The sequence below is a fragment of the Molothrus aeneus genome, chromosome 3, assembly GCF_037042795.1.
Source record: "Molothrus aeneus isolate 106 chromosome 3, BPBGC_Maene_1.0, whole genome shotgun sequence".
NCBI lineage: Eukaryota > Metazoa > Chordata > Aves > Passeriformes > Icteridae > Molothrus > Molothrus aeneus.
Window position 1 is genome coordinate 54259044 of NC_089648.1, and position 27780 is coordinate 54286823.

General features: G+C 40.2%; 2 protein-coding genes across 3 annotated transcripts; both read left to right on the forward strand.

The window, feature by feature from the left end:
* Nucleotides 1-6218: 6218 nt before the first annotated feature.
* On the forward strand, nt 6219-17581 carry MTRF1L (mitochondrial translation release factor 1 like). 2 transcript variants are annotated; one of them, XM_066545715.1, is made up of 7 exons: nt 6219-6530; nt 7932-8011; nt 9229-9412; nt 12960-13123; nt 14039-14156; nt 15959-16095; nt 16689-17581. In XM_066545715.1, exons 1-7 carry the CDS (start codon nt 6248-6250, stop codon nt 16902-16904), a joined length of 1182 nt encoding a protein of 393 aa, XP_066401812.1. In that variant the 5' UTR covers nt 6219-6247; the 3' UTR covers nt 16905-17581. The 2 variants fall into 2 exon arrangements, with proteins under 2 accessions (XP_066401812.1, XP_066401813.1); XM_066545716.1 differs by lacking the exon at nt 6219-6530 and adding an exon at nt 6836-6850.
* Nucleotides 17582-21172: 3591 nt separating this feature from the next.
* FBXO5 (F-box protein 5) lies at nt 21173-25124 on the forward strand. The gene is made up of 4 exons (XM_066545717.1): nt 21173-21900; nt 22204-22294; nt 23466-23627; nt 24873-25124. Exons 1-4 carry the CDS (start codon nt 21182-21184, stop codon nt 25122-25124), a joined length of 1224 nt encoding a protein of 407 aa, XP_066401814.1. The 5' UTR covers nt 21173-21181.
* The last annotated feature ends 2656 nt before the right edge of the window (nt 25125-27780 follow it).

Consider the following 27780-nt stretch of genomic DNA (forward strand, 5'->3'; position numbering starts at 1 on the left):
CCTCACACTGCATGTGCAAGGTAAAATTGCTTCACTTACCACTTAGTTGTTGCAATATTTAATCCAATAATATAAATTATAGCTGTATTTAAAAACTTTTTTTGTGCAATACAGTCCTATGGTACATAGAAACAGTTACAGCAAACCAGAAAGAGGCTTGCATTTTTTAACATCACTAACTAAAAAGCCAATTTTTAAGGTGTAGCATTACTCTACATGCTCTACTGAGTACAATACACTGACTTTTTGAAGCCAATATTTCTGTACAGAGAAAAAGAGCTATTTATCACTGTTTATTTAAAATAAATCAAGTGGAGGATTCCTCTGGTTGTTCACTGCCAAAACTGTGGCATTTTCATTACAGAGTTTGCAATGTCAAAGAAAAAGAAAAATAAAAGGAGAAAAAAAAAGCACAAATCACTTAAAGGGATCCATTTCTGGGTGACACAATCTATGCGCTGATATTGTTTAATTGTCAAAAGAACAAAGATTTTCAATGTACATTTCAGATGTCAGATACTGTAATTGATTTATTAAAGACTGGCTATCCAGTTCTAACACTGTTGTATAATGTTATGTACTTCAGAAAAAAAAAAAGAAACAAGAAACAACACAAAAAGCTTGATAATTTAGTTTTTTGAATAAAAAAAATTTAATAAAAGATTGCCTACATGTAGCATTTTAGAGCATTTTAGAACATTTTGATGAACTGCATCTGTTCTGTAAGATACTTTTTTTTGAAAGCTAAATCCGGTAAAAAATGTTTTTAAATGAAGTAACGTTTTACAAGGTGGCGGGTTAAAGAAGACTTATCTTAGCTTCTAGCCTCATTGATTTTGAACAACTCCTTGAAAACAAGGGGTTTGGAGAGTAATATAAACCAAACTTCAAGGGCTTCTAAACCCACAGATCTTACCCAAGCAAAATGCCTAGAGAAACACAATGGGTATCTTTCCTGGGTAAAGATTCCTGTACTGAGCCCTTAATCATAGCTAAGGCAGCACAGTACTCCCATCACTAGGCTGCCATGGTGTTTTTAATAGGTGTTTGCTTGGCCTTTTTATCAAAGAATGTCCAGTTTCAGGACACATTTTGATGTTTAAAGAGACAGTGACTTGGAACTTAAAAAAACCCCATCTTCATACCCACCATACACAAGCAAAATGAGTGTTAGCATCCCTCAAAAACTGCTAAAGATACAGCAAGAAATTGCTCTGAATACTTGTTAAATATATATATATATATATATATAAAATGTTTGTGTGCGTATATATATATATTTAATACTGACAACCATACTAAGACTTCAGAGGCAAGGTTCTTCTCACTTACGTAGGACTAAACATGGCATGAGCCCATCGCTTTCGATTGGCCTGCAAGGTCTGGCAGTTGTGTCCTCGAGTGGAATCTGGCCTGAGCACAGTTGGCTCCAAGCCCTCAGTTACTCCCTGCGGGCAGCCTCCGGTGCCGGCTTTGGCGGGAGCTGCTGCTGCCAAGGCAGGTCTGCTGTGGCACCGTAACTGGGAGCATGCAGGTCTTAGTTTATCTTCTGGGGCTTATTTTTTTCCCTTTGTTTTACTACCTCTCATTTTCTTAATTTATTGAACATGCTTCTGATAGCAGGTTTGGGGAATTTTTTAGTCATTCTTTTTACTTGAAACCTGTGTGCTTTTTTTGGATATATATATGAACAATTTAACAAACTGTTTCTTAAACTGATTTGGTTTTGTAATTTATATAGAATTCAGGAGATGATTAAAAGGGCTATTCTCTATTCCCTATGCAAATATTTTAACTGTTGTAGTGTTTGACAAAATGGGATCTAAAACAAAAATCCGCAAAGTGGAAAAACAAATCTGTTTACAGTGGCATTGCTGACTATCCTACCATATTCAGCACTTTTAAATATTGTTATTTATGAAAATGTAGTTTAAAATGCAAGACAAAATATTTATAAATGTTTCTTTTAATAAATACCTGTTTTGTCTGAAAGTGCTACCGTGTTATGACAACTTTATTCATGTTGGTTAGCTACTTACCATTATGAATAAAATATTCAATTATGATACTGATAGAATATGAGCTATGATGTTTACAAATCCTGAGGGGGGAAAATTCAGTGAAAAAGGACTGCCTCCTTCTACTGTGAAATGCTGTTAGGAAAAAAATAATTTTTCTTGCTTTTTTCTTAATTGGAATTTAACTATGGTCCTACATATGTCTAGTATCATCTGACTAGTTATATTTACTTGGTACTAAACATATACAGCATCATATATGTATATATTTACATAGTGTAATTTCAAGTTCTTGGTGTTTGAGGCACAACACATTTAGTGCACACATCTAAGCAATGTGTAAGAGACAAAACTGCATGCATAAGTCTTGACAAATGTAGACTTGAATATTCTTAATGTTACTATTTGATGGTGACCTGCTAGTCATAAGCTATCTTTATAAGATATTTCACACAGGTAGAACTTCTTGTCAACACAGACAAGTCATCATTTCAAGACAGGTTTAAAGCTAGGTGTGCAGGCCCTAAAATATTACCTTGATTTCTAGCATAAGGTTCCAAAATCTGTATTTGGAAACTGTGACATAATTTTGAAAAATATTACACCAATCTTCAGTGTAATACTGCAATGAAATCACGTTTAAAAGTTTATTGTCTAAAATCCTCTGTTGAGAAGGATTTAAAAATTGAACATAGCATGTAAAGTTTCTTTCTTGGAGCAAATGCTTGCATTAAAACATTTAATATACATTTCGTATATTGGTTTGGATTTCCCAAATTTTTTTATGACAAAAATGGATGTGGTCCAAATGGACAATAAGTAACATGATCTCATTGCCTATCATATAGTTCTTTGAACACAAACTGTAAAAAAGTCAAGCTATTAAACTGATTTATTGTGCATGCAGTGTACAATACACTTTGAAAAACTGCCTAAATACACTTATTCTATAGCTTGGAATAAAATAAGTATGTATTTAACTTGTATTTCAGTTTTTCATAAGAATGTATATAGCAAGTGCACTTCAGAAAGTGAGCTATGTTTTTTGTCACTTTTGCCCGGTGTTTTAAATTCCTGTCAGATAGAACCTAATGCCAAAAAGCCAAAAATAAGCAGAATACTTCTGAACCCTCCTGTCCTTTAGGTTGAAAAGAAACTCAATCTATACTGTGTTACACAGGTGTTCAATTTAGCCATTTACAGCCAGCTTTCACATAACTGAGCTTAAAGCAATTTGGGATACCCAGAATGAAGCAAAACTCACAGACAGTATCATGAGCATTCAATTAGCCTGAAGGCACATGTGGTGTGAAGGAGACTCAAGGTTTGATGGAGAAAGACAGGTTGGTGACACAGGTGGCTGGGCTGCAGGTTAAACGGCTACGGCACGGTACTATGGGAATGCGGTCATAGCACCTCCAGGTCCACAGGCAGCCCATAACTCAATTGAGTACCTGTGGAGTCCACTAGTTCATTTGCAGGACAACAGAAAGTGGATACAAACCACACTTCAACTAGTAACTGCTACTTTTTAAATTAAAAGCATACTGAAGTGCTGCTAGGCTGCGGTCTAAACCGAGCAAATAAAGGAGAACTACAGTCTAGCTTTAACAGCCAGGGTTTAACATGTCATCTCGTGCTAAACTTGATTCCCTAGGCAGCAAACTCAATTACAAGGAGCCAATATCTAAATCAGGTGGGGGATTTTTCAGTAAGAGCAGCTTGCTGGACTGACCATGCTGTGAGCCTGGTTAGGAACCTACAACTTCCATATGCAGGAAGTGGTTGCAAAAGCCATTTAGCAGAAGTTCCATAACACCAATTCAAAAGCAGTCAAAGCTGATACAAGAAAGTCTCTAATTTTAGCAACTCTCTACACCACAAGGAGCAAAGTCTGTATTTCCACAATGTCTAAGCCCACTCCTGGCATTGTTGACCCAGTCAATAGAGCCTGAGCCCTTAAATCCAAGAAAGCAAAAAATTAAGGTTGCACATAGGCAGATAGCTGCAAAGTCTCCTCCAAGTTGATCTGAATCATGTCTGTCAACTTCCAAATAGGGATTTTCTCAGCCTATAATGCTGCTACTTTTTAAGGGACCCAAGAGTAGCACTGTAGCACATCCTGGGACTTGGACAGAGCGACAAAAGTCCCATCCTGTTTACCAATATCCTGAGTACATTTGCAGTGACAAAGCATCAGCCCTGTTCAAACATGTCCTGCATACTTCTGCCAATAGTACAAGTGATGTTGGTGGGATGAAAGAATAAAGCAATAATAGTGCCAAAATCAGTTGGACAAAGACTTGACAGAAACAGTGGCTGCATATTATTTTAACTTTACACCAAAAGCCTGATTTTGCCCCTTCCTTTATCCAAGAACTCACCCTGTGGAAATCCAGCCTTCTCATTTAAAACAGGGATATGATTCAGGTGATTCAAAGGCTGACCATCAGTCATTGACTCAGATTACTTTTTTCTCTTTTTTTTTCTCAAAAGCTTTTTCTTAAATTACCCCTTACTCTAAGTTTCCTAAGTTTTCCATAGGTCTCTTCACAAGCTAGGCTCACACAGCAGTTAGATGCTTATTCATTGTTATAGAACATCAAAATATTTTGTCTGCTAAAGCATAATTTGGATAATTTTTCCTTTATGCTTCTGGAAGAAGACTTCAAGGAGCTTCATGGGCAGGCAGTAGGAATGGGTGCAAAGGAAGCTTTTGGTGGGTGACATTTCATAAGTGATGGCCTGGGGTTTTTAACAGTGCCAGACAACTCACACAGACTGTACATTCTCCACGAAGATCTTTCAGTGTGACTTTTACTGTAAATGATTGCTACACTGTATTTTGCCAATACACCTTGTCCAAACCTGTGCACTTAAAATCATAGGAAAACATTTTTATCTAACCATTCATTTTAATGTCTAATATTTTGAATAACAAACTCGCACACTGGCTTTTGAATTTCCATCATAGAACAAAAACTTCCATGTTTTCTTTTCTGACTACCAGAACTACTTAGGTTTTCAAGAATTACTCTTGCTTTTGATATTACATTTGAGAAAATAACAATTTACTAATGTTTCATAAGGAAGTAACTGTTATTCCAACACTGTAATTTAGTTGTAAGATATGATAGCCTGGTTCTGGTAAGACATGAACAAGGACAGAAGGAAGGCAAGGACAGAAGGAAGGCAAGGACAGAACTCTGACTCCTCCAATGATTGTAGTACAAAATACTGCCTAATGAAATTTTATGGATAGTTGCACATTTTTATAATAAAATATAATCTTGAAACTGTTTTGAGTTTAGCCAAGAATCTCACTAATGATGTTATCTAAAACAAGGTAATATGCACTCGGTCTGCATTTCAGGATGGATTTGCCCAGATCACCCCAGTACGCAATAGTTCCTAAATGGCTGCATCCTCGCTGCTTTCCCACTTGAAACTTTCATGTAAAACACTGTACTCAGATCTGTATTGTATAAATGGGCTGTCGTTTAGTCTTACCGCTAATTTCTGACGTGAAGGCACTTAGAATTGCCCTTTTTGCTTCCTCTGACAATTCATTTCTTTTTCTCTAAATGCTTAATTTTGCACCTGCTTTCAGTACAGGGACATCCTTCCACAATTTTTGCACGGTCCTCCCCAGCATACTTTAATTCTGAAGATTTCTTCTGGAGGGAGAAGGTCTGTGACAGTAACTCGGATGTCCAAAGCCCCAGTTCACGCTCCCCATCAACCTCACTTTTACCTATTCAGACTTTAAACCGCTCCAGTAGAAACCTCAATACCCCCGAGGCTCTTGCTCAGAAGTCTGGCCATAGGCTTGGGGTACGGAGGATTTTATGAGGTTTGAAGTGTTTTTTTTGGGTTTTTTGTTTTTTCTTTTTTGGTTGAGAATGACTAACACGCCCCTCTGGGGACTGCAGAGGGCGCTCGGGGCGCCCTGCCGGGCCATGAGGGAGAGCCCCGCCCCATCAGCGCTGGCCAATCAGAGCCCGCCTGCCCCACTGCGGGACAGCGCGAGCCGAGGGAAGCCGAACCCCTTCGGCCATTTCCGCCATCGGACACCCGACGATTTCCGACTGCGCCCAAAGCCAGCGCCGAGTCTCTTCGGCAACTTCCGGAAACCCGGAAGGGAAGCTGTCAAGCGCGTTCGGGCATCTCCGGAACGGCAGTGACGCCCGGGCGACGGGAGGGCGGCCACGCTCCCGCCCCAGCCAGACATGCGGCTGCTCTCGCGGGCTCTCCGCGCGGCGCAAAGCTACCGAGCGGCCGCACTGCCCCCTCAGAGCCTCCGGGCGGCGCCGGTGGGATGGCGGCTCCCGGCGCGGCGCGGGCTGAGCGCACGGCCCGGCCTGGAGGAGCTGTTCGCCGCGCCCTCCCTGCGCCGCCTGCTGGAGGCGCGCGCGCGGGGCGAGGGCGGGGCGGCGCCGCAGCTGGCGGCGCACGTGCGGCGGCTGCGCGACAAGGAGCGGGAGCTGCGCGACACGCGGGAGTTGGCGCGAGGTGCGGGACGGGGCGCGCGGCCGGCTTGTTCCGCGAGCGGGATGTCACCAGAGAGCGGCCCGGAGGGCCGGGCAGAGGGCGGGGGTTCATTTGCATGCGCTGGCGCCATTGGGTGGGCGAGCGAGCCTTGGGTGGGGCGGAGGGGCGGAGTCTGGCGCGTAGCGCGGCGCACCTGCCGGGCGGGATGGCGGGAGCGCGCGCGGGGGGCGCGCGTGTCCCCGGTTGGGGGCAGGCCGGTGACACCGCACGTGTCACCCCCGGGAGCCCGGGGCGCCCCCCGCGGGCAAAGGAAACAGCCCCAGCAGAGGTCGCGAGTGCGAGTGAGTGGGGGAAGTACTTCCGCCGGCGCAGGAAGTGCTGATGCTGGAACCTATTTCATATAAAACAAAGATAGCTAATCGGGGATAGAAAACTTCTAAAGTTGTGGTGGAGTTTTTTTTTAATCTTTCCCTTGCTGCCAAGACAGCCTAGTCCACCTGCCTGTCTCCTTTTTGGCAGTCATAGAAGTCAGCACCTGAATCTGCTGTCTCCACACCGTGTTTTGACTTTGTTGTGTCAGAAGCTGCGCACGTTTAGTTCTGCCAAATAATGGGCTGCTTTTTTTACCGAGAATCAAAATTCGTTTTGATAGCAGTTGGGAAATTAAAATGTAGAAATGGACTATTTTAGCATCAATAAACATTCATTAGATGATAAAGTATTCCCTTGAACTAGTATTCCCCAGTATTCCCTAGAACTGTAGTATTCAGATTTTTGCATACAGTGATAGGGGTATTTGTCCTTTTAACAAGGAGTTCCAATTTTGGAGCCTCTGTGCTCTTTAAGTCCTTTATGTTCTTGCCACACTGAAATACAGAAAATACTTTTTTAGAGCCACAGAATGGCTGGTGTGGGAAGGACCTGTGGACAGCACCACTCCACCCTCCTGCTCAAGCAAGGTCACCCACATGCTGCTCAGGATTTCACCTGTTAGGTTTTGAGTATCTCCAAGTTTCACAAGGATGAAAATTCACAACCAATCTGTGCAACCTGTGTGTGCTATTGTTTGACCACCAGCACAGTAATCGTTGTTTTTTGTGGTTGGCTTGGATTTTAGTTTTGGATGTTTTAGCAGAAATTCTTTTATTTCAGATTTTTCTCATGTCGTATACCTGCACAGGATTAGAAAACACTTAATAGGTACTTAGAATCTTCTTTACAGACCATATTAGTAATTTGATTTTCTAACAGGTTTAGTGTTTTGGGGGAGGGAGGGGTTGTGTAGTAATATGGTTTTGGTTTGGGTGGTTTTTTTTTTTTTTTTTTGGTAAAGTAAGTTATTCATGTGGTTATTTATTTAAAAGATTTTCTTAGAATGGCACTGATACATGTCTGAGGATTAACCATACTCAAATATTTCAGATGAGAATGAAGATTTCCGGAAGCTTGCAGAAACAGAAATTGCTTCCTGTGAAGAAGAGATAGCTGAACTGAAACAACAGGTTAGATCCCCTTATAAAGCCCTTGTTTCCTTGCCATTCTTAAATTAACAAAGCCAAATTGTCTTCTTGGGGGTGTTGGAACTAGGTGATATTTAAGGCCTCTTCCAACCCAAACCATTCTATGATTCTCATCAAGATATATGTGATAAATTCTTCTTCCTCCCCACTGTGCTAGTTATAGTCCCCAAACAGTGTCTGTTAGCCAAGGAAAATTAAAAAATCAGATTCTATAAAGACATCCTGTAAGCAAGTGTCTGTTTGTACCTGAAAATGTTTCAATCAAAGTATCTTTTTAAATAGGTGCTATAGTTTGTCTTGTCTGGGTGTATCTTTATGGATGTTCAACTCTTTAGCCCTTGGAAACGTTAAACTTACATAGTGTCACTCACTGGAGGGTTTGGAAAAAATGTAGTACTATGTAACTATGTTGGGCTGCTACTTTATATAAATTTTACAGAGTATCTATGTTATTTAACAAAAAAAAATCCTTAGGTAAACAGACTGTTTCAACTTAACTGTAGAAGCTGCTATGGTTGTATTCTTTATTCCTCCAACAACAATACAACAGTCACTTTATAAATATTTTTTGTAAATATTTATGATTCTGCCAAAATATTTTTTGTAAATATTTATGATGTTCCCAAAAGACGTTCCTCGTCTGTGGAAAGAAACATCGCCCAATGCTAGTAAAGGATGAGGATTTAAAAGCATTTGCAAATCATCCAGAATTTTGATTCAGCATGCAAAATTTTGATCATTTTTTGGTTTTGGTATATCTTTCTTCTGCAAATCAGGCTCTTTTTAAAAAATAAATAAAATAATACATTTGTGTTGTCGTTGAAGGCCTGTGCTCATGAACATCCTTCTTAGCTCTGCAGTTGAGTTAGAATTAAAGGGGACTCTGATTCAGCTGTGTTGCAAGAACAAACATGTATCCTGTGGTTTATCCTCACAGTGTTCCTGATGGATTAAGAACTTCTGTGAAGCTTTGTGGCACTCAAGAGAGGCCTGTGTAGCTCTTGTGACCCTGAACAGACACAGGGAGCCTTCCTCCAATGCAGCATCACCCTTGCACACCTTTGCCTGGCTGAATCCTGTCCTCAGGGCAGGAGAACAGAGCCTGGATCAGTTACAGATGGGTCTGGCATTTTACACTGTCTCAGGTGTGGACAGCAGTGTCAGAGAGGAGTCTTAGCTGGGTGCTTTTGTATTCACAGATAGTGTTGCTTTTGATTCCTTCAGAAGAAACAGATGAGAGTGATCTTGTCATGGAAGTAACTGCTGGAGTTGGAGGGCAGGAAGCCATGCTGTTCACCTCGGAGATATTTGATATGTATCAACGATATGCTGCTTATAAAAAGTGGAAATTTGAAGTTTTAGAGTACTTTCCCAGTGAACTAGGTCAGTAATGAAAAAACTGTAACTTCCTAATTCAAGTTGAAACACTCATTCATATGATATTTTAATTTCCAAAGTAAAGGAAATTAATTTGCACTATCTTAATTTTAGAAGTGGAATATTGTTTGAATGTCTGAGTACAGTTCTCTTCAGCTTCTGTATTTGGGCATGAAACTCCATTTCAGAAAAACTATTAAAATACTAAAGTGCTACAAAGAAAATTTTTCTTTCAGTAATTTCATTTCTACATTTTAAAACTGTTGAAAGACAAGTGCTTGGCAGAAGAAAATTTAGAAAATGATACAGATATCTTGGTTTAGGTTTTTTCAAAATAAAGATTATGTAAACTTTATTTGGCTGCAGTGTTCAACTTAGTTATCTAATGTTTTATTGTTTATAGATTAGGTTGGTGGAAGATTGAAAAATCCGGTTTTTATTATAGAGGAATCAGTTTTATTTAAAAAATTCTTGAAATTTAATCTAAAACATTTTAAATTTATTTGTAATAGCATCTCATCTATAATATAAGAGAATGGGATATTTGGATATAGCTCATCTGTAACAGCTGTTAAAATCTTTATTAGAATTTGATTTTCAAAAGTGTTGTATTTGTAAACTGTTTTAATATCTTTCTTTAGGAAGCATCTTATTTCAAGGTCATGAACATGAACTGAGGCTCCCTTCTAGAGTGGCTCACTCCCCTCTAGAGTGACTGCTAATAATTCAATTAATATACTTTTAAAAAAAAATTATGACACTTGAATTTCTTATTTTCTATTATCTAGATTTGCTAATATTAATAAACTTCTTGTATTTTTAAGAGCCCATGTGGCAAGTACACAGTTTATGCAGTTTATGTGGTGATAGGGATGAGAAGCTTCATATTAGAGTGCATCTTTTTGCTGAAGGAACAAAGTCATGTTGATCCCCACTCATGACCAGGCAAATGCTTTGCTAGGAGCTGAACCTGTTCAGCCTTCAAAGCCAAGAGAAATCTGCTTATTTCTTTTTTTTTTTTAAGTAAATGGAATAAACATTGTACATGTTAGATGGGTGTAAACAGAAAAGAGGAAGTGTCTGGGTCTTTTTTTTTTTTTCACATACTAGGGGGAGAGGAAAGTTGCCTCTCCATTGAGGCAAGACTTGGATTCGATAAACCCCAGCAGTCTCACACACTTCACCTTCAGAGCAAGTTTCAGTCAGCTTAAGCAAAGTCTGTCTCATCTTCCAGCCAGCTGTATGTTTTTTCTTTCTCATCTCTAGCAGTTTTGAGGCCACTGTGCTAATTGGATCAGTTCACTGATTTGGCTGAAAATTCCTTGTTATAGAATAGTTGTAAGTCAGGTCTGACTCAGCTTACAGTCCTATGATTAGAAGAAAAAGGGAGTTGGGCTTGGCTACCCTCTTGGTGAAAGCTCAGTCCTTGGACAAGGAGCCCACACCCTCAGAGATATTCTCATTAATGCCTTAAATGGGAAATTGAAATAATACGTGAACCTAGTATAAATCTATCCATATTTTCTCTTGTAAAGGGCTAGTTTTTTAAATGGTTATATATTTATTTTAAATAAATAAATATATATTTATATATATATATAAACCCTGTTTTGCTAAGGGTTTTTTATGCACCTTAATTAACATTTAGGATGTAAATATTGGGAAAAATAAAGGCAGTCCTAGCTTTTGTCAGCCTCTTGCAGGTTATTTTTTGATTTTGTGTAATCACATATTATCAAAACAGATGCTGGAGATAAATTGGGAGGTAGGGGCACTATACATGGCATGGCTAATAAAATGGATATTTGAACCCTCAGGTTCAAAGTGTCTGTGCTGTGCTGAGTAAGAGTGGGGCTAAGGATGCCCCACTGGGCTGTTACATCCTACCCACATTCCATTTTTATTGATCACATGAGCAAAAGGGAGGTCCTGTGTTAAAATGTCCATCTCCCTTATTTCAGAGAACTCCTAAATTTGAAATCTGAAGGTGAGCATGCGTGAACCAGGTGCATGTTAAATAACACTGCAATAAAATACAGGTTACAGTCCACTCTTAAATGACTATTGACCTAACCCATGGATGCCATTATGCAAAAATAGCATGTTGAAGATTCAGCACACACGTTGAAGCAGAAACTTACATGTCATTATTTATCCGCTGCTTCTCACCCTGCAGTGGCAGGCAGAGACAGAGATGTGGGACTTTTCCCTGATCTAAGATGCCACATAAAAAATGAGCACAAACTCATACCCTTGTTATGAGTAAATCAGACATCAGGATAGATTGGGACATTTTGTATGAAAGGGGCAAACACATAGTTATCAAGAGTTAACTACATTTAACAGGCCTACAACTTGTCTGCCAGCATAAAAGATCTGTCAAAATTTCATTAGATTTTGCTGCAGTTCGTAATAAACCATGTTGGTAGTAGTCAGTTTGCAGCAGTATGACTTAAATACCTGTCATGTGAACCAGTTTCTTGGACATCGTATTCTAAGCACTGTAGGCACATATGCCACTACAAATTTTAAAAGCAGAAGGATAAAGATGATGTGAAATTGAAAGCCAAACTGCCTCTTCCTATCTTTCACCAACAGGACTGTAAAACAATATATATTTTAATAAAATTATGAGTGAACAAACACGTCCATGGAGGGGAACAGCCTGGCCTGTGTTCTGGCAGATTACTTTTTCCTGCTCCACAGGGCAATTTCAGATTCCATATTGTCTTCATTTTACTTTTTTAAAAAGCTGTTATGTTGTTCCTATGGTTGAGTTCTTAGTCTGAGAGATAGCTTAAACCAGTATTTCTGAGAAGTGTGTGCCTCTTCTTTTCCTCAGCTGCGGTTTCATAATGCAAGGCTTGAAAAGCAATACTCTTTCAAGGCCACCTGTGTCTTCAGTCATTCCCTTGGCACATTATCCACTGTGCTGAGAATGGGATTTGGGAATTGAGCTGCATTAGAAACAAAAACGGGTGAAATATATTCATTTATAATATATTATACATGGGTGAAATATATTCATTCATTATATATAAATGATATATTCATTTCTAGTGCCATCATTTCTCTGATCCTTCACTTATACTGCACACCAGCAGACAAGGAAGATCAAGAATATCATAAAGTAGTAGAGCAACAAACTCTGTCCCAAAGCCATGATTTCTATGGGCTTGTCTTCCAAATTCCAAGCTGTTCAATGCTTGTAGGATGTTGCTGTCAAGTGTTTGCCTGGAGGTATTGGTAAGAGGTGCAAGAACCTGTGTTCTGTTTGCTCCAGAAAAAAATTATATAAGTGTATATAAAAAATTAAATGGCACTCTACAAAAGAGAAGTTGACAGTCCTTTCCTTTTTGAGGTAGTGTGTGAGTAAATATGTAGGGCTTTAGGGTTCTTGCATTTTTGGTGTAATTTCGCCCAAGTGTTTAAATGGTAAAATCATCACTTTAAGAAACAAATGCCAGTGGTGTGTAAATATACTGTTTGAAGTATAACAGCATAGTACCAGCAGTTCTTAAAGGTTTACAAGTGTTTTTCTTCTCTGTTTAAGGTGGCCTAAGACATGCAGTAGCCAGTATTGCAGGTGTTGAGGCTTACAAATACATGAAGTTTGAAGGAGGAGTGCATCGTGTTCAGCGGGTACCAAAGACAGAAAAACAAGGACGCATTCACACCAGCACAATGACTGTTGCAATATTACCCCAACCCACTGAGGTAATATTTATATTTCAGTATAACAGAATTTACCAGGAGCAGTGTTTGATACCAAGTGTTTTCTGCCTCTCTTGATATTCTCACATTATGACTTTTTAAATTTTAATTTTAAATTAGGTCATGTTTGTTATTTTATTTTTATCACAAGGATGGAGTAAAGAATTCTGTCTTTTCTCATAATCCTAATTTCAGTAAAGTCACTGAGAGTTTACTTAACTATGACTTGAAAATTCACTGTGACAGTCTTGCATGCTTTGTGGAAAACTAGATTTTCTGAAAAGTAACAAAAGACCTGAATCATTTTGCCAAGCTCACAGATTACTTCTTTTAGCACTTCCTCTTTCCCATTTTTGTAGTGTCCTCACTTGCCTGTTCTAAAATGTATGATAATTCAGTTTTGCTATATTTGCTTGCTTAAAAGCAATGGGCTGAGAAAGCTTTGTTTTGATCTTAGTTTCATGTTGACGTAGCAGACTGACAATGTTACTCCTTCCTGAACTTCTTTGAAATTGTCTTGCTCCTTCCTCACAGAGACTATTGCTCCACTTCAAAGCCAAAAAAAGGAATGTCTTCCATTTCATTTAAAAACCATCCAGTCAAGCTCAAATATTGGTTAACTCTGCTGGAAGAGAATGCAGAGCTCTCAGAAGAGAGGAAAATTAGTGCTAAGCAATGGTTATGCATTAAGTTACTATTTGGCTGATTTCTGGGTCTCCATCATTATGCATTCCAGTCTGATTAACAAGATTTCTTAATATGTTTATAAGTGGATTTGAATTAGTACCCGTAAGCGTTCAGAAGTTTCATCTTGCATGAAGGTGCCTTCTAAAGTAAACTGACTGTGCATATTTTATATCTGTCTAGATAGAAACAACATAAAATACTTTTCTTCTCTTCTTCTGTCTCCCATGACAGATGAGGCTGCAAATTAGTCCAAAAGATCTACGGATAGAAACAAAGCGAGCTAGTGGAGCTGGAGGCCAGCATGTCAATACCACCGATAGTGCCGTGCGGATAGTTCACATTCCAACAGGTGCTGCTTCATCCTTTCCCTAGTACAAGATCTACATTCCAAAACGGCTGTCAGAATTTCTTTTGAAACAATGGTTTTATTTTCGAGCCTGTGCAACAGTAGGGAAGAGGTTTAATGTAGTTTTCATGTCTATTTATACTACTCCACTCCAGTTTTTAACAGTGAAGACTACTGGCTTCATTAGATAAGCTATAATTTTGCTATTAAACATGACACTCTAAAAGGAGTCATATCAGTTTCTATCAAAAAATTATATTTAAACTTTCAGATAATGAAAATTACACCGAAAAATGGAGTAGGTTAAAATCTAATGATCTGAATTTTCTTGACTATTCTCCAAAAGAGAAATTGTGCTATTTTCATATTAAGACATTACTTTTAATTGCAGAGTCAGTCTACTCAGAATACCAGCTCCCATTCGTCTGCTGGCTGCTTTCCCATAGATGACACACATAATTAAGAGGCCCATCCCTCTGGCTCAGGTTAGGAAACATAGCAGGGATAAGATACACCCTCAAACACTACCTGATTTTAGCTGTTGCATGGGGGCTTTTTATTGCCATTCCTAAGCCTTTTACTTCCCTCTGAGTAATTCACAACAGCCTTCTTGACTTTCATTGCATTTTAACTTTTCCTCTTCTCTACTACAAACATTCGTCAGACTTTACATGGTTTCAGGGTAATCCCAAGCCCTCTTTATCTTCATGTATCCAGATTTTTGCCACCCATTTTGTTGTATTTGTTTAAAACATCGATCTATTCTGCACTTACTGCATCACTCTAGTAAAGCAGAAGGCAAGCAGTGGGAGGATAAAATTCTGTTCACTATATGGTGACAAAAAGATTCCCCAGATTAAAAATGTTTTGCATTGTCTGTATGTTTGGATAAAAACACAGCAAACTAAAAACCAGATCTTTGGTTTTGCTGATGGCAGTTATTAGGGTGTGTTATAGAAATCTTAAAGTGTAAGTTTTTTGCAAGTTTTTTAAATTGCAAGTTTTTTGCATTTATACACAGTTAATGGGGGGTTTTATACCTAACGTTAGCTCCAGAGTTTTTCCTCTTCCATCTTTCCCTTTTTCATTTCTCTGATCTCTCTTCCCTTAAAATTGTCCTGTTGCTTCTTCTAGTTGTCTCATCCTAAATCTTTTTATAGACCTTCACTGTGATCCAAAATGTTGTTTATAAATAAGTCTTTCAAAAAGTAATACTATGTGATCTTATAAAATCATCCTCTAATATTACCAGAGCTACTTAATAAGTCCAAATAACAACTTAGCTCGTACTGTATTTCTTCTTCCTGCTCCTTTTTTGGGCTTTTCATGTCTTATCTGTAATTGTGTATCTTGAGATGAGAAAGCACACCCTTCTATTTTTTTAAATAAAATAGTGCCCACTTTTTTATATTCTGATCATATGCTAAGCACTCACTATCTTATATGTTTTACTGTTCCTTAAATTCTACATTTCCTGGAACTGTGGCCAAAATTTATGAGTAATGAAGGTGTCTTTTATAAGTCAGATCACATCACATATCTTTTATTTCATTATTCATCTGTCGTCCAGGTGAAATAAATTTCCACTGAATTAAATTTCTTGTCTTATGGTTTAAAGCACCTGTACAACTCAGCCTACACATCTCTCCCAAAACATATCATTACTCATTAATAAACCTGGACTTCTACATTCCCAGTCCAAATGTAACAGCCTAATATAACATATAAAAAAATCTTCCAGAAATTGCAGAGCTCTTTTAGTATGTGTTAATCTTAAATGCTAAATGTCACGATATTTTTGACAGGGATTGTGGCTGAATGTCAGCAAGAAAGATCCCAAATTAGAAACAAAGAGAAGGCTATGCAAATGCTGTGTGCTAAACTATACAACGCCAAACTAGAAGAAGAAACCAAAAAGAGAAACTATGCTCGAAAGATTCAAGTAAGTTTCATTTAGTTGTGATCTAATTCTGTACAACCATATGTCTTTAGGGTAACACCTTTGTTGAACAGCAAGTAGTAAATGGAAATACAGAGCAGCAGGAGCCCAGGAAGGACTTAAATGAGGCAAAAAAAGTCAAAGATACACAGAATGGTTTGGATTGGCAGGGACCTTAAAAACAACTAGCTCCAACCCTCCTACCATGGGAAGGGATGCCTTCCACTAGGCCACTCTGGAGAACAAAATTGTGGGGTCCCCAAGCCCTCTGAACAATAGCATTGCATTTTACTGCAGTAGTAAAGGCTATATATTAGCCAGACTTAAAATTTCAGAAGTAGGTAAATCCTAGAGATCCAGTGAAACAAACTAGATTGCAGCATGAAGAACCAGAATAGTATTAGAAAAAGATGCAGTAAAATTGTTCTTTTACGTGTTTGAGAACAGTAACTGCAGCTGTAGAAGTGATGTGAGTACTATGTAGCTATCAAATTTTGTATAGTCATGTGAGGAAGAGAAACCTTTGCTTTATATGCCTAATCACTATTTCACAATTATTTTAAGATGATGGTAAACTGATTCTTCTTGTTCAACAGATTGGGACTAAAGGAAGATCAGAGAAGATCAGAACATACAACTTTCCACAGGACCGGATTACAGACCACAGAATAAGCAGATCGGTGCATCATGTTGAGTCTTTCATGCTAGGGGAAGAAATGCTAGATGAAATGCTACAAACTCTGAGAGAATATGCTGATTATGAATCTCTAATGGAAATTATTTCAGAAAATGATAAAAATAATTCCTCCTGAACATGGTTCTTCCTCAGGCCATTACAACAGACATAGACCTTGGTCTGCAAAGAAGCTTCTAAGAGCACCTTCCAGAAAAAGGAACTTCTTTTCAGATCATGAAAAACATCACAACTTGTTTCCTCATGACTATTAAACAGTTTTTTTACTTGCTGAGTAAAAGACATTATTATCTTCATATAAGACATTATTGCTGCAGTAGGCCTTTTGAAAAGTTTATTTGACTGCACCAGAAGTAACAGCAGTTTTTAACTTCTACTGAGAACTGATTCACCTCTCTCAAAAGGTATGCATTAAAAAAGGAGTTATTTCTAGTTCCCGTTTTCATTTAAACTATGGCTTAACCATCACACAACAGTGTAAAATAGCTTACTTGGGAGAACAAAAAAAATCCTATTTTGTTTGAGTGATTGGAAAAAAGTGATAAATAAATGACCCCATTCTGTCTATCCACATATTTATTGATCACTTACATGTACCATGGGAAAGGGAATCAAAGTGTATCTCTGTCATGTTTTCAAGACCTTCTGGCCTTTATTCATAAATACAAAGCAAGTTTAGGAATATCCCTTGTTGGAGGAATAAAAGCCTTGGAAGCCAAGTGACAAATCATATGAATTGGTTTTGGAACAAATGTTTCTGTTCTTGAGTCAAAAATAAAAGAAATTGTTACAATATTATTCGACTGATATTTTAGTATCCAGTTGACTTCAGTTCAGTGTCTCCTTTATGGTTTTAATGGAATGTCCAAGTTATTGATTTTCGAAAAGTTATGTGCTATGACTGGCACTTACTGGTTCTGTCTGTTTAATTAACAGCATTTTACAACATTTGATACCTTTATAATTTTTTTTTCTAGTAAACACTGCATGGTAACTATGATTAAGTTCCAAGTCTTTTAATTTAAGATGCATTCATTAACTTCAAATAAAGGAATGTCTATGTGCATAAGATGAGGCATACATATTTCCTTTTGATAAGCATGAGTCCTAGGTCTGTATTTACTAGCAGTTTTATAACTCCAAACTGGCACATAAAAAATGTTAAAAGAAACATTGACTCAATTTTTGTGTAAAATAATTAGATACCTATTGGAGCAGAAACTAGGACTGAAGTCTTCATCCTTACTAGATCAGTGTGGTAAGTGGAACACTGGAGAGCACTTGTGATATTCCTATGGACGTGACTTAAAGCCAGGCCTTCTTATGCCAAGAGATAGATGGAGTTTGCTGTTCAGTGTCATATTCCTCTAAACAAATAAGGGCCATTGACCAGGTCTGCACACTGGAATTCTGCATGAAACTTAGATCATTGTTTACGTCTTTGTCACCCTAGACCTTCCCTGATCTTCCAGCCTGTAACCTGTCTGGCCATATTCTGCCTCCCTATTCTCCTCTGGCTCTTGAACAAACACTGAATGTGTTGTTGCCTTGCGAATGCCAAGGCTCTGATCAGTGTGAGAAAAAACAGACATCACATAGCTCTGGCAGGAGGCTGACAGAGGCATTCCAAACCTGGTGTACGTAGTGCTGTACATAGGGGGATTTCACTGTCCTTGGCCTGTCGTGTCAAGCTGTACTATGTAAAGAGTCCCCCACTTGCTCTGTATTAATTTTAATGCAAGGGATGTTGTCTCTGCAAATGCAATCTCCTTGAGCTGTGAGCAGATTGCCTTTCCAGCAGTGGTGGGGATCCCTGCACTGGTGTCCAGTCAGCCTAGCTCCTAGTAGTGCTCCTGCTCACTCTGCAAACACTGGTAGTGTTAGTCATATCAAATACAATTCTTTTATAGGGAGTAGCCCAGATCCTCTGCCAGACCTGAATTACAGAATGAGTCACGTTAGAAGGGACCATAGTGGGTCATGCAGTCCAACATCCCTCCTTAAGCCTGGTCATTCTAGAGCACATGGCACAGGATTGCATCCGAGCAGTTCTTGAATACCTCCAGTGAGGGAGAGAATCCTTTCCCAGTAGAGGAGCTTTGCACGTTCGGAGCGTGCCGGGGCGACGTGGAGGTCCCGGGCGCGTCCATTTAAACAAGCAGACGCAGATGTAGCTGGGCGCCAGGCTGCGCTCAGGCCCGTGTCAGAGCCGGGACGCGGCAGCCGCAGGTTCCTTCGGCACCGGGAGCGGTGCGGAGCCGAGCGCGGGAGGAAGGGGCGGGCGGGAGCGGCCAGCGCGGGAGCCGCGGCCGCGCCACTCGCGTCCCTCCCTGGCGCCTGAGGAGGGAAAGCGAGGGGCGGGCCCGGCCCCGCCCGCCGCGCTGCCCATTGGCCCCCGCCGCCTGCCCGCCGCCCATTGGCCGGGGCCGATGCTCCGGCGCCTCGCCATTGGCTGCCGCGGTTTTGGACACCAAATTTAAAGTTTTTAAAAAGCGCCCGGCGCGAGCGGGACTTACTCCCTGCCCGCGGTGGCGCCGGCGCAGCCCTGCAGGTGAGCGTGGGGTGGGAGCCGCGCTCCATCGGGAGCCGCTCCGGGGCTCCGCGGCTGGGGCGCCGCTCTTGGGCCGGCTTGGGGGCGACGGGGCTCCGCGGTCAGGGCTCTTTGGCTGGGGTGGCGGGAGCTGCCGGCGTACGTGGTGGCGGGACCGTGGGGATGCTAGCGGTGCTGCGGCGGAGATTGGACTGGGGAGAGGGATTCCTGGCCGCCGCCCGGTCTCATTGCTCTCCTAGCCTAGCCCCGCAGCTATCCCGCCGGCTGGATGGGATGGGACGAGATGGTGGCGCCTTAGCGGCCAGGGAGCGCCCCGATCCCGCCAAGGAGCCGCGTGTGGGGTGGTCCCGGCTGCTCGCCGCACTGGTGGGGCCGGGGCCGGCCGGGATGCGGGTCGCAGCCCGGCTCCCGCCGGCGGGCAGCGGCGGGCGGGGAAGCGCCGCGTTGTCTCCCGCCCGCCGGCCACGCCGTCGGAAGAGCATCCCCCCGGCGCGATCCTGTCGGCCCCGCCACCACCGTTTTGGGGGAAATCCTCCATTGCAGGAGGCCCCCGAAGGCGCGGGGTGAAGTTCTCGGGGCCGTGGGGCACGGCGAAGCCGGAACCCGGTCTACCTGCTCCGACCCGGCCGGGCCATCTTGAGAGCGGGGCGGGAGAAGCCTGACAGTGCCGCGGGGCCCCGCGGCTGAGCCCGCTCCTCCGGGGGTCGGGGCAGGCCCTAGTGCACCGAAATGTGATTTTGGAACATTTTCCAAATCATCAGGATTTCAGCCCAAAAGCCTCTCTGGTCGTTCGCATGGACGGGGGGAAGGGAAGGGGAGGAGGGGGAGGCTTAGGGAGGGCTTGCATTTCTTCCCCAACTCACACGATACAAAGCCATAAGCCTCTTTGCACCTTTCTCACACCAAACGTAGGTACAAAGAGGGAACTTTTTCTCTAAGTCATTCACAAAACACATTTTTCTCGTTATTCTTTACAAAACTGCTGGAAGTGCTTAAATTCTTTAAAATGCTTACTCAAATCGGGGATCTTCTATTTCCTACGGATTGCAAAGCATGCTGAAATTTATTTTCCCTTTAGATTTAACTGGGGAGAGATGACCTCCTTCTCCCCTTCAGCTCCCGCCCATCCCCCCGCAATTGTTAATATAGATAGCACCACATTTCGCGGGGGAGGGGAATGGACCAGGGCAAGAAAAAGGCGTATCAATTCTCTTATGATATCTATCGACCTCCCATCCTCTTTAAATCATGCTCAAACCTTTGTTTCACTGACCATTGTTTAGGTATGGCTGCTTCCTTTGTATTTTACTCACACATGTGAGCACTCAAGCCTTTCCTGTGCCCCCCAGCCTCCTCCCTTCTCAAAAATGCCAGATATCTGGCTGCAGCAGCAGCATTGCTTCTGGTCTTGAATGCAAACTTCAGGCTTCTCTGGCCTGCACAGGCCTGCAGTCGCTCAAGGACCCTCTGCCACTGGTGTCCCTTGCAGGGACCTCAAGTGTCTTGACTGTGTTGCTACCTTTATGGTAGAAAGTGGAAGCACTGGTGTGTCTCATCTATGTTGGTGAAATGGTGGCCAAGTAAATCACTCAGTCGGTTTTCTCTCCCTAGTTACATGCAGCATAAAACTAGTTTTTGGGAAGATCTTACATAGGTATAATCAGTGGCTGTTCAAATCCTTAGTTCCATTAGTTGTATTTTAGATACTAAAGGGTGAGTCAGATAAAAAGGGTGAGTCAGAAGGGAAGCATGGTAGAGTCTTTATAGGATAAAGAATTTGTGATCTAGTTTATGCTGTGTTTTCATTCTGCCCTTGTTGTACCTTGCAGAATACAAGCAACAAAATGAAATCGAACCTTAACCGCTCTTGCAAAATGAAACGTGATTTTGATTCTCTTCGTGCTGGGTTTGCACCATTGAAATGTGCTGTGGAGAAAACAAGACTGGAAAAATCCTGCCCCTTGAATTATGAGGAAGGCTTTTGTAAAAGCTGTGCAGAAGAACATCAGAAAATACTCCTTAGTGACTCATTCCATGCAGCCACCAGAAATCTAGATATTGAAGATGCAGAAAGACCCATACATAACAAAGAAAACAACCAAGTAATCCAGAGACTTGATGAAGGTATCATCTGTGAAATGGAGGCAATGGAAGGTAGTAAACTTAATGAGGACAGTGGTTATTCCTCTATGTTAAGCACTCACTATGCTGATGCAATAGAACATGAGGATAGTTTACCTTTGGCTGGGAATCTCTGTGGTACACCAAAGATTTGTCTTATGAAGAACCAAAAACAAGAACAGTTTTCAAAGAAGACACTGTTGCCAGTAATCCATTATGAAGAAGTGGTTTGCTCAACTTTGAAGAAAAGTGGTAAAAGAAATCTCAAGTCTTGGGCTGCTGTAGATAGAATTGTTTCTAGGGGAAAATTTGAACTTTGTAACTTAATTGGAAAGAAAATGGGTCTGGATAGAATAGACATTCTTGCTGAACTCTTCCAAAAGAACCTGAAGCATATATTAGCAAACATTTTAAGACATCTCAGCGAGATGGATTTAGTAAAGTAAGTATGTTCATGTCATTGTATTTCACTAGAAAGGAAAAAACCTAATCACATGCCTTAATGTTTTAGACATGGGGCATGTGACATTTACTCAATGTTTAGTATTATGTGTTAATATATTAAAATATGAACTGACAATGTAAGCTGTGATACATATGGAGAATGTGTCTTTTCCCTAAAAGGCAAATTAAAGACTACAACTGTGAACATATTTTATGTTTACGTAAAAGAAAAAGGTTGTTCTTGCTACTTAATAAATCCCTTTCCTAGGAGGCAACTGATGTGTTTGTATTGTTGTTGCAGTTTTGCCAAAGTCAGCACAACATGGCAGAAGATTCTACAAGAAGATAAATGGATTTTCCAAATCTATAGCAGAGCTGTGAAAAACCTTTCTGTAAGTCCCTGCACTGAACCATCAGTATTTTTCTGCTATTTGAGGTCTCCTCCTAAGCTTAAGAGATGACAGATAAGTTTCTTAGATTGAAAACTGTCCCTGGAGTGTGGTTTTGTTTGTTTTTGGGTTTTTTTTGTCCTGTTAGGATGCCTTGCCTCAAGCATTGCTAGTTACCTCAGGGGCTTTGGGGACCCCGAGGAAGGTTGACTGAGAAGGCGACCCAAGGAGAGATGCAGATGTTTTTAAGAGCTTCCACAAGTCCTGTGTTACAGAGAAAGGCAGGAAGGAGAGAGTCATTGCCAGCACAGCCCACTGGGCAAGCCCTAGAGTCTCCCAGCAGGGACTTGCTTGCTTCAGCATCCCCACTGATCCAGAAGGGAGGAAGACTGAGATAAATCACTGCAGTGGCTCTGTGAATCAGGGTCTTTGTTTATAGCAGGATTCTCTGAAGTCCACCACGCCTGCTATGAAAAATTGAAAATCTTTTTGCACTATGAGCTATTCTTAATGCCTCTGTCCTGTGAAATAAAAATAATTGATCCATCCACACTAGACTAGTGTTTTATCAAGTCAGGACTCTTAAAACTAAGCTTTTTTCCTTCTTGAGAGATGGAGAGACAGAACCAACAAAGGCTTAGGATCTGCCACAGGATAAGGCTGTTAACAATTTAAATTTTATGTAGTATTTTACAGTGCTGTCGGGGTGAAACATTTGTACTGAGTATTCATCCCATAAAGCTTGATTTCTTGCATGCTATTGTATGCTTTTTTGTTTAACTGGAAACTTGGAAAACTGGTGGGCGGAGCTTATTTTTCACAAAGAAAGCCTCAAGCATTCCTGTTCACTATAAAGAATTGGAAGTACTGATTTTTGCTTTAAAATGATGAATAGGTTACATTCTCTGCCTAATTAACTGTTACTTTAAAAGTAGGATTACATAAGAGAAGATGGCTGGGTTTTGACCAGGAACTAGGGAGCTGTTCTATGCATTTATAACAGAAGTAACTGTGAAAGCTATGGTAAAATCAGTAGCACTCCTTGGTGTGATGCTTTATTACTGGAAACCAGGAGGAAGAATCTAAACTTACTTAATGACTTCTATTAAACAAAGAACTCTGTATCAGGTAAGCTCTCTTCCCAAATTTAAGTCTTTGTTGTTCTTTTCATTAGAATGTCACTAAGGCACCAGAGCATGCTGCAACAAGAGAGTACGTTCTCTACAGAGTGTCCTTAGCTTCCATTCAGAAAGCAACCCCACCAAAACACTCGAACAAAAAAAGCACCAAATCCAAAGCATCTAGGAATCACAGCAGGCTCACAGAGTTTTCTGAGGTAAGTGGTGATTTCCACTGATCTTTAATTTCTCTCATGCTGTCTGGCAAACAATCACCTTGTAAAGCATATTTTTGAAAGTAGCATCTCCAGTTTCAAGTGTTTGTAATTGTTATTAATATGGCTGCCAGCTTTTGCTTAGTGTGCCTATTTTAAGACAATGTCAGAAGCTAAGTGGAGAGAATATTGACATACTGGGATGTCCGACATCCTTTTTTTTTCCTTAAGAATTTCACTTAGTGAATTTTTTTTGCTTAAATTTTGTCTCCTCACGTATGAAGAAATTTAGTAATTTCCTGTTATTTTCCATGGGTTTATAATGAATCACATATTTTCCAGATAAGCAATATCACAAAAACTGTCAACTTTGCTTCAAAACTGATGGACAATTAGGAAAAAAAAGAAAAAAACTTAATAGTTCTTAGTTTCAATTTTTAAAAAAATTAGCAATGCATATTTCTTTTAATCATTCTGTGGAGTATTTTGTGAGTCTGGCATTAAAATTACTTTAAATATTTATTTATAGTGTGTCACACATTTGTCAAAAACTGCCAATAACCTGTTTCCCCTTTACCTTTCTTAAGCTGTTTTTTTTCCCACCTACTTGCAATGTAGACCTGCATCTGTATCTTATAAGACTTTTAAAAATGCTTATTGAAAGTTATTGCTTGTTACTAAACCAAATATTTTTCTAACTAGAAAAAGGCTTTATGCTCAAGTCTTATTTTGCAAATTTATGCAATAAGAGAAGATGAAAGGTCACTGGAAAGTTTAATCAAGATGGTATAATACTACTATATAAGACTTTGTAGCATTAGGAATGTAAAAGAACAACTGTTCAGTAGCAGTCTTAAAATTCAATTCCTAATATCTGCATCTATACACAACTACATCACCATCCTTGAATGAGGTTTGGAAGATTCAGGAAGGCCATTATCCTTGCTGCTCTTGATTTAGCCTGTCCTTTAACTTTTAAATTTTAAGAATTTTTAATTGGCTACCTCTATTCCAGTTCAAAATACCTGCAATTACATCCTGATTATTCCTGTTCTGAGCTCCATCAGAATTTGATGCAACAAGAATTAGGCTAGTTTTTAGTTTGTCTCCTTGAAGCTGTGGCTGTTTTTAAGGGGTACATTAGGAGGCGTTATAATATGTTTTGTGGCACTAAGATAATATCATGAAGTGTTTGGAGAGTGTATTTACCCTCCACTCATGATTTTCTGCGTGTGCTTTTGCCAACAGGCTGCCAGGAACTTGAAGAACACTGAAAGCCTTAAAGCCTGCCATCGCTGTGGCTCACCTGCCAAGTATGACTCCTACCTCCAAAGAGCAACATGCAATCGTGAAAGCTGTGGCTTTGACTTCTGCACCAAGTGCATGTGCAGCTACCACAGCTCCAGTGACTGTGTGAGCAGCAAACCAGTGAAACACAGCTCCACACCAGGGCCGCTTCCTGGGACTAAGAAAAGCAAACAGAATCTAAAGAGATTGTGATCCATTCCCCCAATACAAATTGGCAAATGTCCCATAAAAGTTTTTTTTTAGTCATCTGCAAAGAGAATGCTTTCTGTTTTTCCATATACATAAAATGGTTAATTCTGTTATTCCTCTGTACTACTATTCAATCATCTTTATTCCTACTATTTAATCATCCTGCTCAGAAAGGTTTTAAAAGCATTTCTAGTGCTGTTGAGTGAGGTGAGTGAAGCCCCTTTTAATGTGAAAATATAAGGGAGACTATATTTTATGGTTTTTCAAAGCTCTGCCTTTGATTTTAAAATGTGGACATTCATAATACTATATTCTCTGATGGCTTCTCTTATGTGAATCTGAAATTTCTCTTCATTTCTTCTTTCATTTCTTGAACCTTTTCTAAGTTCAAAAAAAAAGTACTGTATGTTGGCTATACTGCTAAAAAATACTTTGACTTTTTTTTGACTACACAAGCTAATTTTAATATTTGTATATATTTGTAAATATTATTCATATTTGTCTTGTAAATGTGAAAATAAATGATTATTCTCAACAACTTGGTTGGTAAATCTGCCTTCCTCTTTATCATCCTAAGTGCTTCTCATGCTCTTTTTGCAGGTTTTCTAGTATGTGCTTCTTTAAATTGTTGATTGAACAAGGAGCAAGTCCTCCTGGATTTGTGCAAAACAGTGTACTGAATCCATTGTCATGCTGTATTCCTGCATCTTCCCTAAAGGCTCTTATCAGCAATTGTTTATAGTGTCAATAGTCCCAGCACTTCCTTTTCATTTCAATGGAAATTTTTCTTTTGGCTGGATTTATGCTGCTGTTGCCAAACTAGCTCACTGTCAGCAAAATATTCCTGATCCCACAGTAAAGAAAGGCAAGCTTTCAAGATATAAGACTAATAATTTTGTAGAATTGTCTGGGGTGTTTTTTTCCCTCTTAGGTAAGTAAAAACAGACTGGGAGCACTGCACTGTAGCCCTTCTTGAACTGTAATATGTGTAGTGACAGGACAAGTGGGAATGCCTTCAAAGTTAGGAGAAAGTAGGTTTAGATTAGATTAGGTATTAGGAAAAATTCTTTACTGTTAGAGTGGTGAGACACTGAAACAGGTTTCCTAGAGAAACTGGATGCCCAACTTTGGAAGTGTTTATGGAGCTCTGAACAACCTGGTCTAATGAAAAGTGTCTGCAGCAGGAGACTTGAAGCTAGATCATCTTTAAGGTCCCTTCCAACCCACACCATTCTATGAATCTGTAGTCCTATTATCCTTTATTCTGGTATTTAGACATTACCATATTGATACATACATATGATACCATCTTGATACCACAGCAAGTCTTAGGCTGAGCACACACACAGATAAGAAATCTTACAAGAAAAATTTGTTAAAATTTTCATCTGTGTCCACTGAAATTCCTGTGTCCTGAAGAATGCAGATAATGTGATCTGAACAGAAATTTTTTCCTATAGAAGTTTTAAGAAATATGGCACAGGCATTCACTCTTAGACTGGTGTTGCACTGTAGGATACATCTTGAATTAAAATTGAGTGCTTTCAAACTGAATGTGGTAAATCAAGTTTACCTTTTCATATTTTTGAGCTTTCTAAAGGAAAAATGCACTTTCTATTTGTGTACAATTTGTACACTGAGTAAAGAAGAGCTGCTCTTTTTCTTCCTTTTTTTTTTTCATTTTTAGCCATAGAAATTTATCTGTTCATGAAGAATTTTGAGAAAAATTCCTTGTTACCTCCAGATTAGAGAGAAATAAACGTTTTTCACTATCTTCTAAGTGATAAGGAGCAACTACCTTATACCTGAAATCTTGTTGGAAAGGTCAAATTATTTTTCTTAATGAAGCTTTGGCCAAAATGTAATGGATCTGCTGCAAACCATTGTGGCTGTTTTCACTTGCCCAACCCTTTTTGATTTATGTGATTCTCAGATCCTTGCCTACCAGCTTTAGTTTTAATCCGAATAGACATTCAAGATTGAAGCCTTCAACAGGCGAGTGACATCTTCATGACCTTGATCTGTAATCAACACTTACAATTTTTTGATGCGTAGGATCTGTTAGGGTGGCACAGCTATTTCTTTATTATAACCCTGTCCAGCATTTCAAACCTTGCCCAATAACACTGAGCATGGAGCCTGAATAAAACTATGCATCTTCCTAGAAGTCGCAGGATGTTTGATCTCCTCGTAAACAGTGAATGGTGAGCTGCAGAAAAAGAAGATGGACAATCAGTCCCCACCCAGGCATGCTAGCATCTGCTGCTGAGGGAGAAAGCAGGTCCTCAGAGGGTGAGGATGATGGGTGTTACTACTAGTAGGTGCCCCAAGGAGTACTGAGGAGAGTGATTTGTGTGCCGAAGGTGTGAAAGTCGTAGATGCAGATTGCTGTGGATGCCTGCTGAGCTATCTCGGACCTGCCTTTGATATGCAATCGCTGTGAGTCATACCAGGGCAGGAGCGCGGCAATTGCCATATGGAGATCAGTACTCCTCAGGTACTGCAGCTGTTGTCAAAAAGCACTTTCAAACTCAGCAGTTGGCAGCCCCAGTGACTTTGCAGGAATGTGATAAGCTGCTTACCCACACTGCATACGCCTTTCAGATCTACAGAGGGTGATAAATACCTGCAGGCTGCCAGAGTCTCCTGGTGCAAGTAC

Excerpts from the sequence above, each read along its gene's own strand:
- FBXO5 (XM_066545717.1), top strand. The coding sequence starts at position 21,182 with ATGAAATCGAACCTTAACCGCTCTTGCAAAATGAAACGTGATTTTGAT. Across the intron at positions 22,295-23,465 it reads GAGCTGTGAAAAACCTTTCT|AATGTCACTAAGGCACCAGA; the intron begins GTAAGTCCCTGC and ends TCTTTTCATTAG. Across the intron at positions 23,628-24,872 it reads GGCTCACAGAGTTTTCTGAG|GCTGCCAGGAACTTGAAGAA; the intron begins GTAAGTGGTGAT and ends TTTTGCCAACAG.
- MTRF1L (XM_066545715.1), top strand. The coding sequence starts at position 6,248 with ATGCGGCTGCTCTCGCGGGCTCTCCGCGCGGCGCAAAGCTACCGAGCG. Across the intron at positions 6,531-7,931 it reads CACGCGGGAGTTGGCGCGAG|ATGAGAATGAAGATTTCCGG; the intron begins GTGCGGGACGGG and ends CAAATATTTCAG. Across the intron at positions 14,157-15,958 it reads GATAGTTCACATTCCAACAG|GGATTGTGGCTGAATGTCAG; the intron begins GTGCTGCTTCAT and ends TATTTTTGACAG.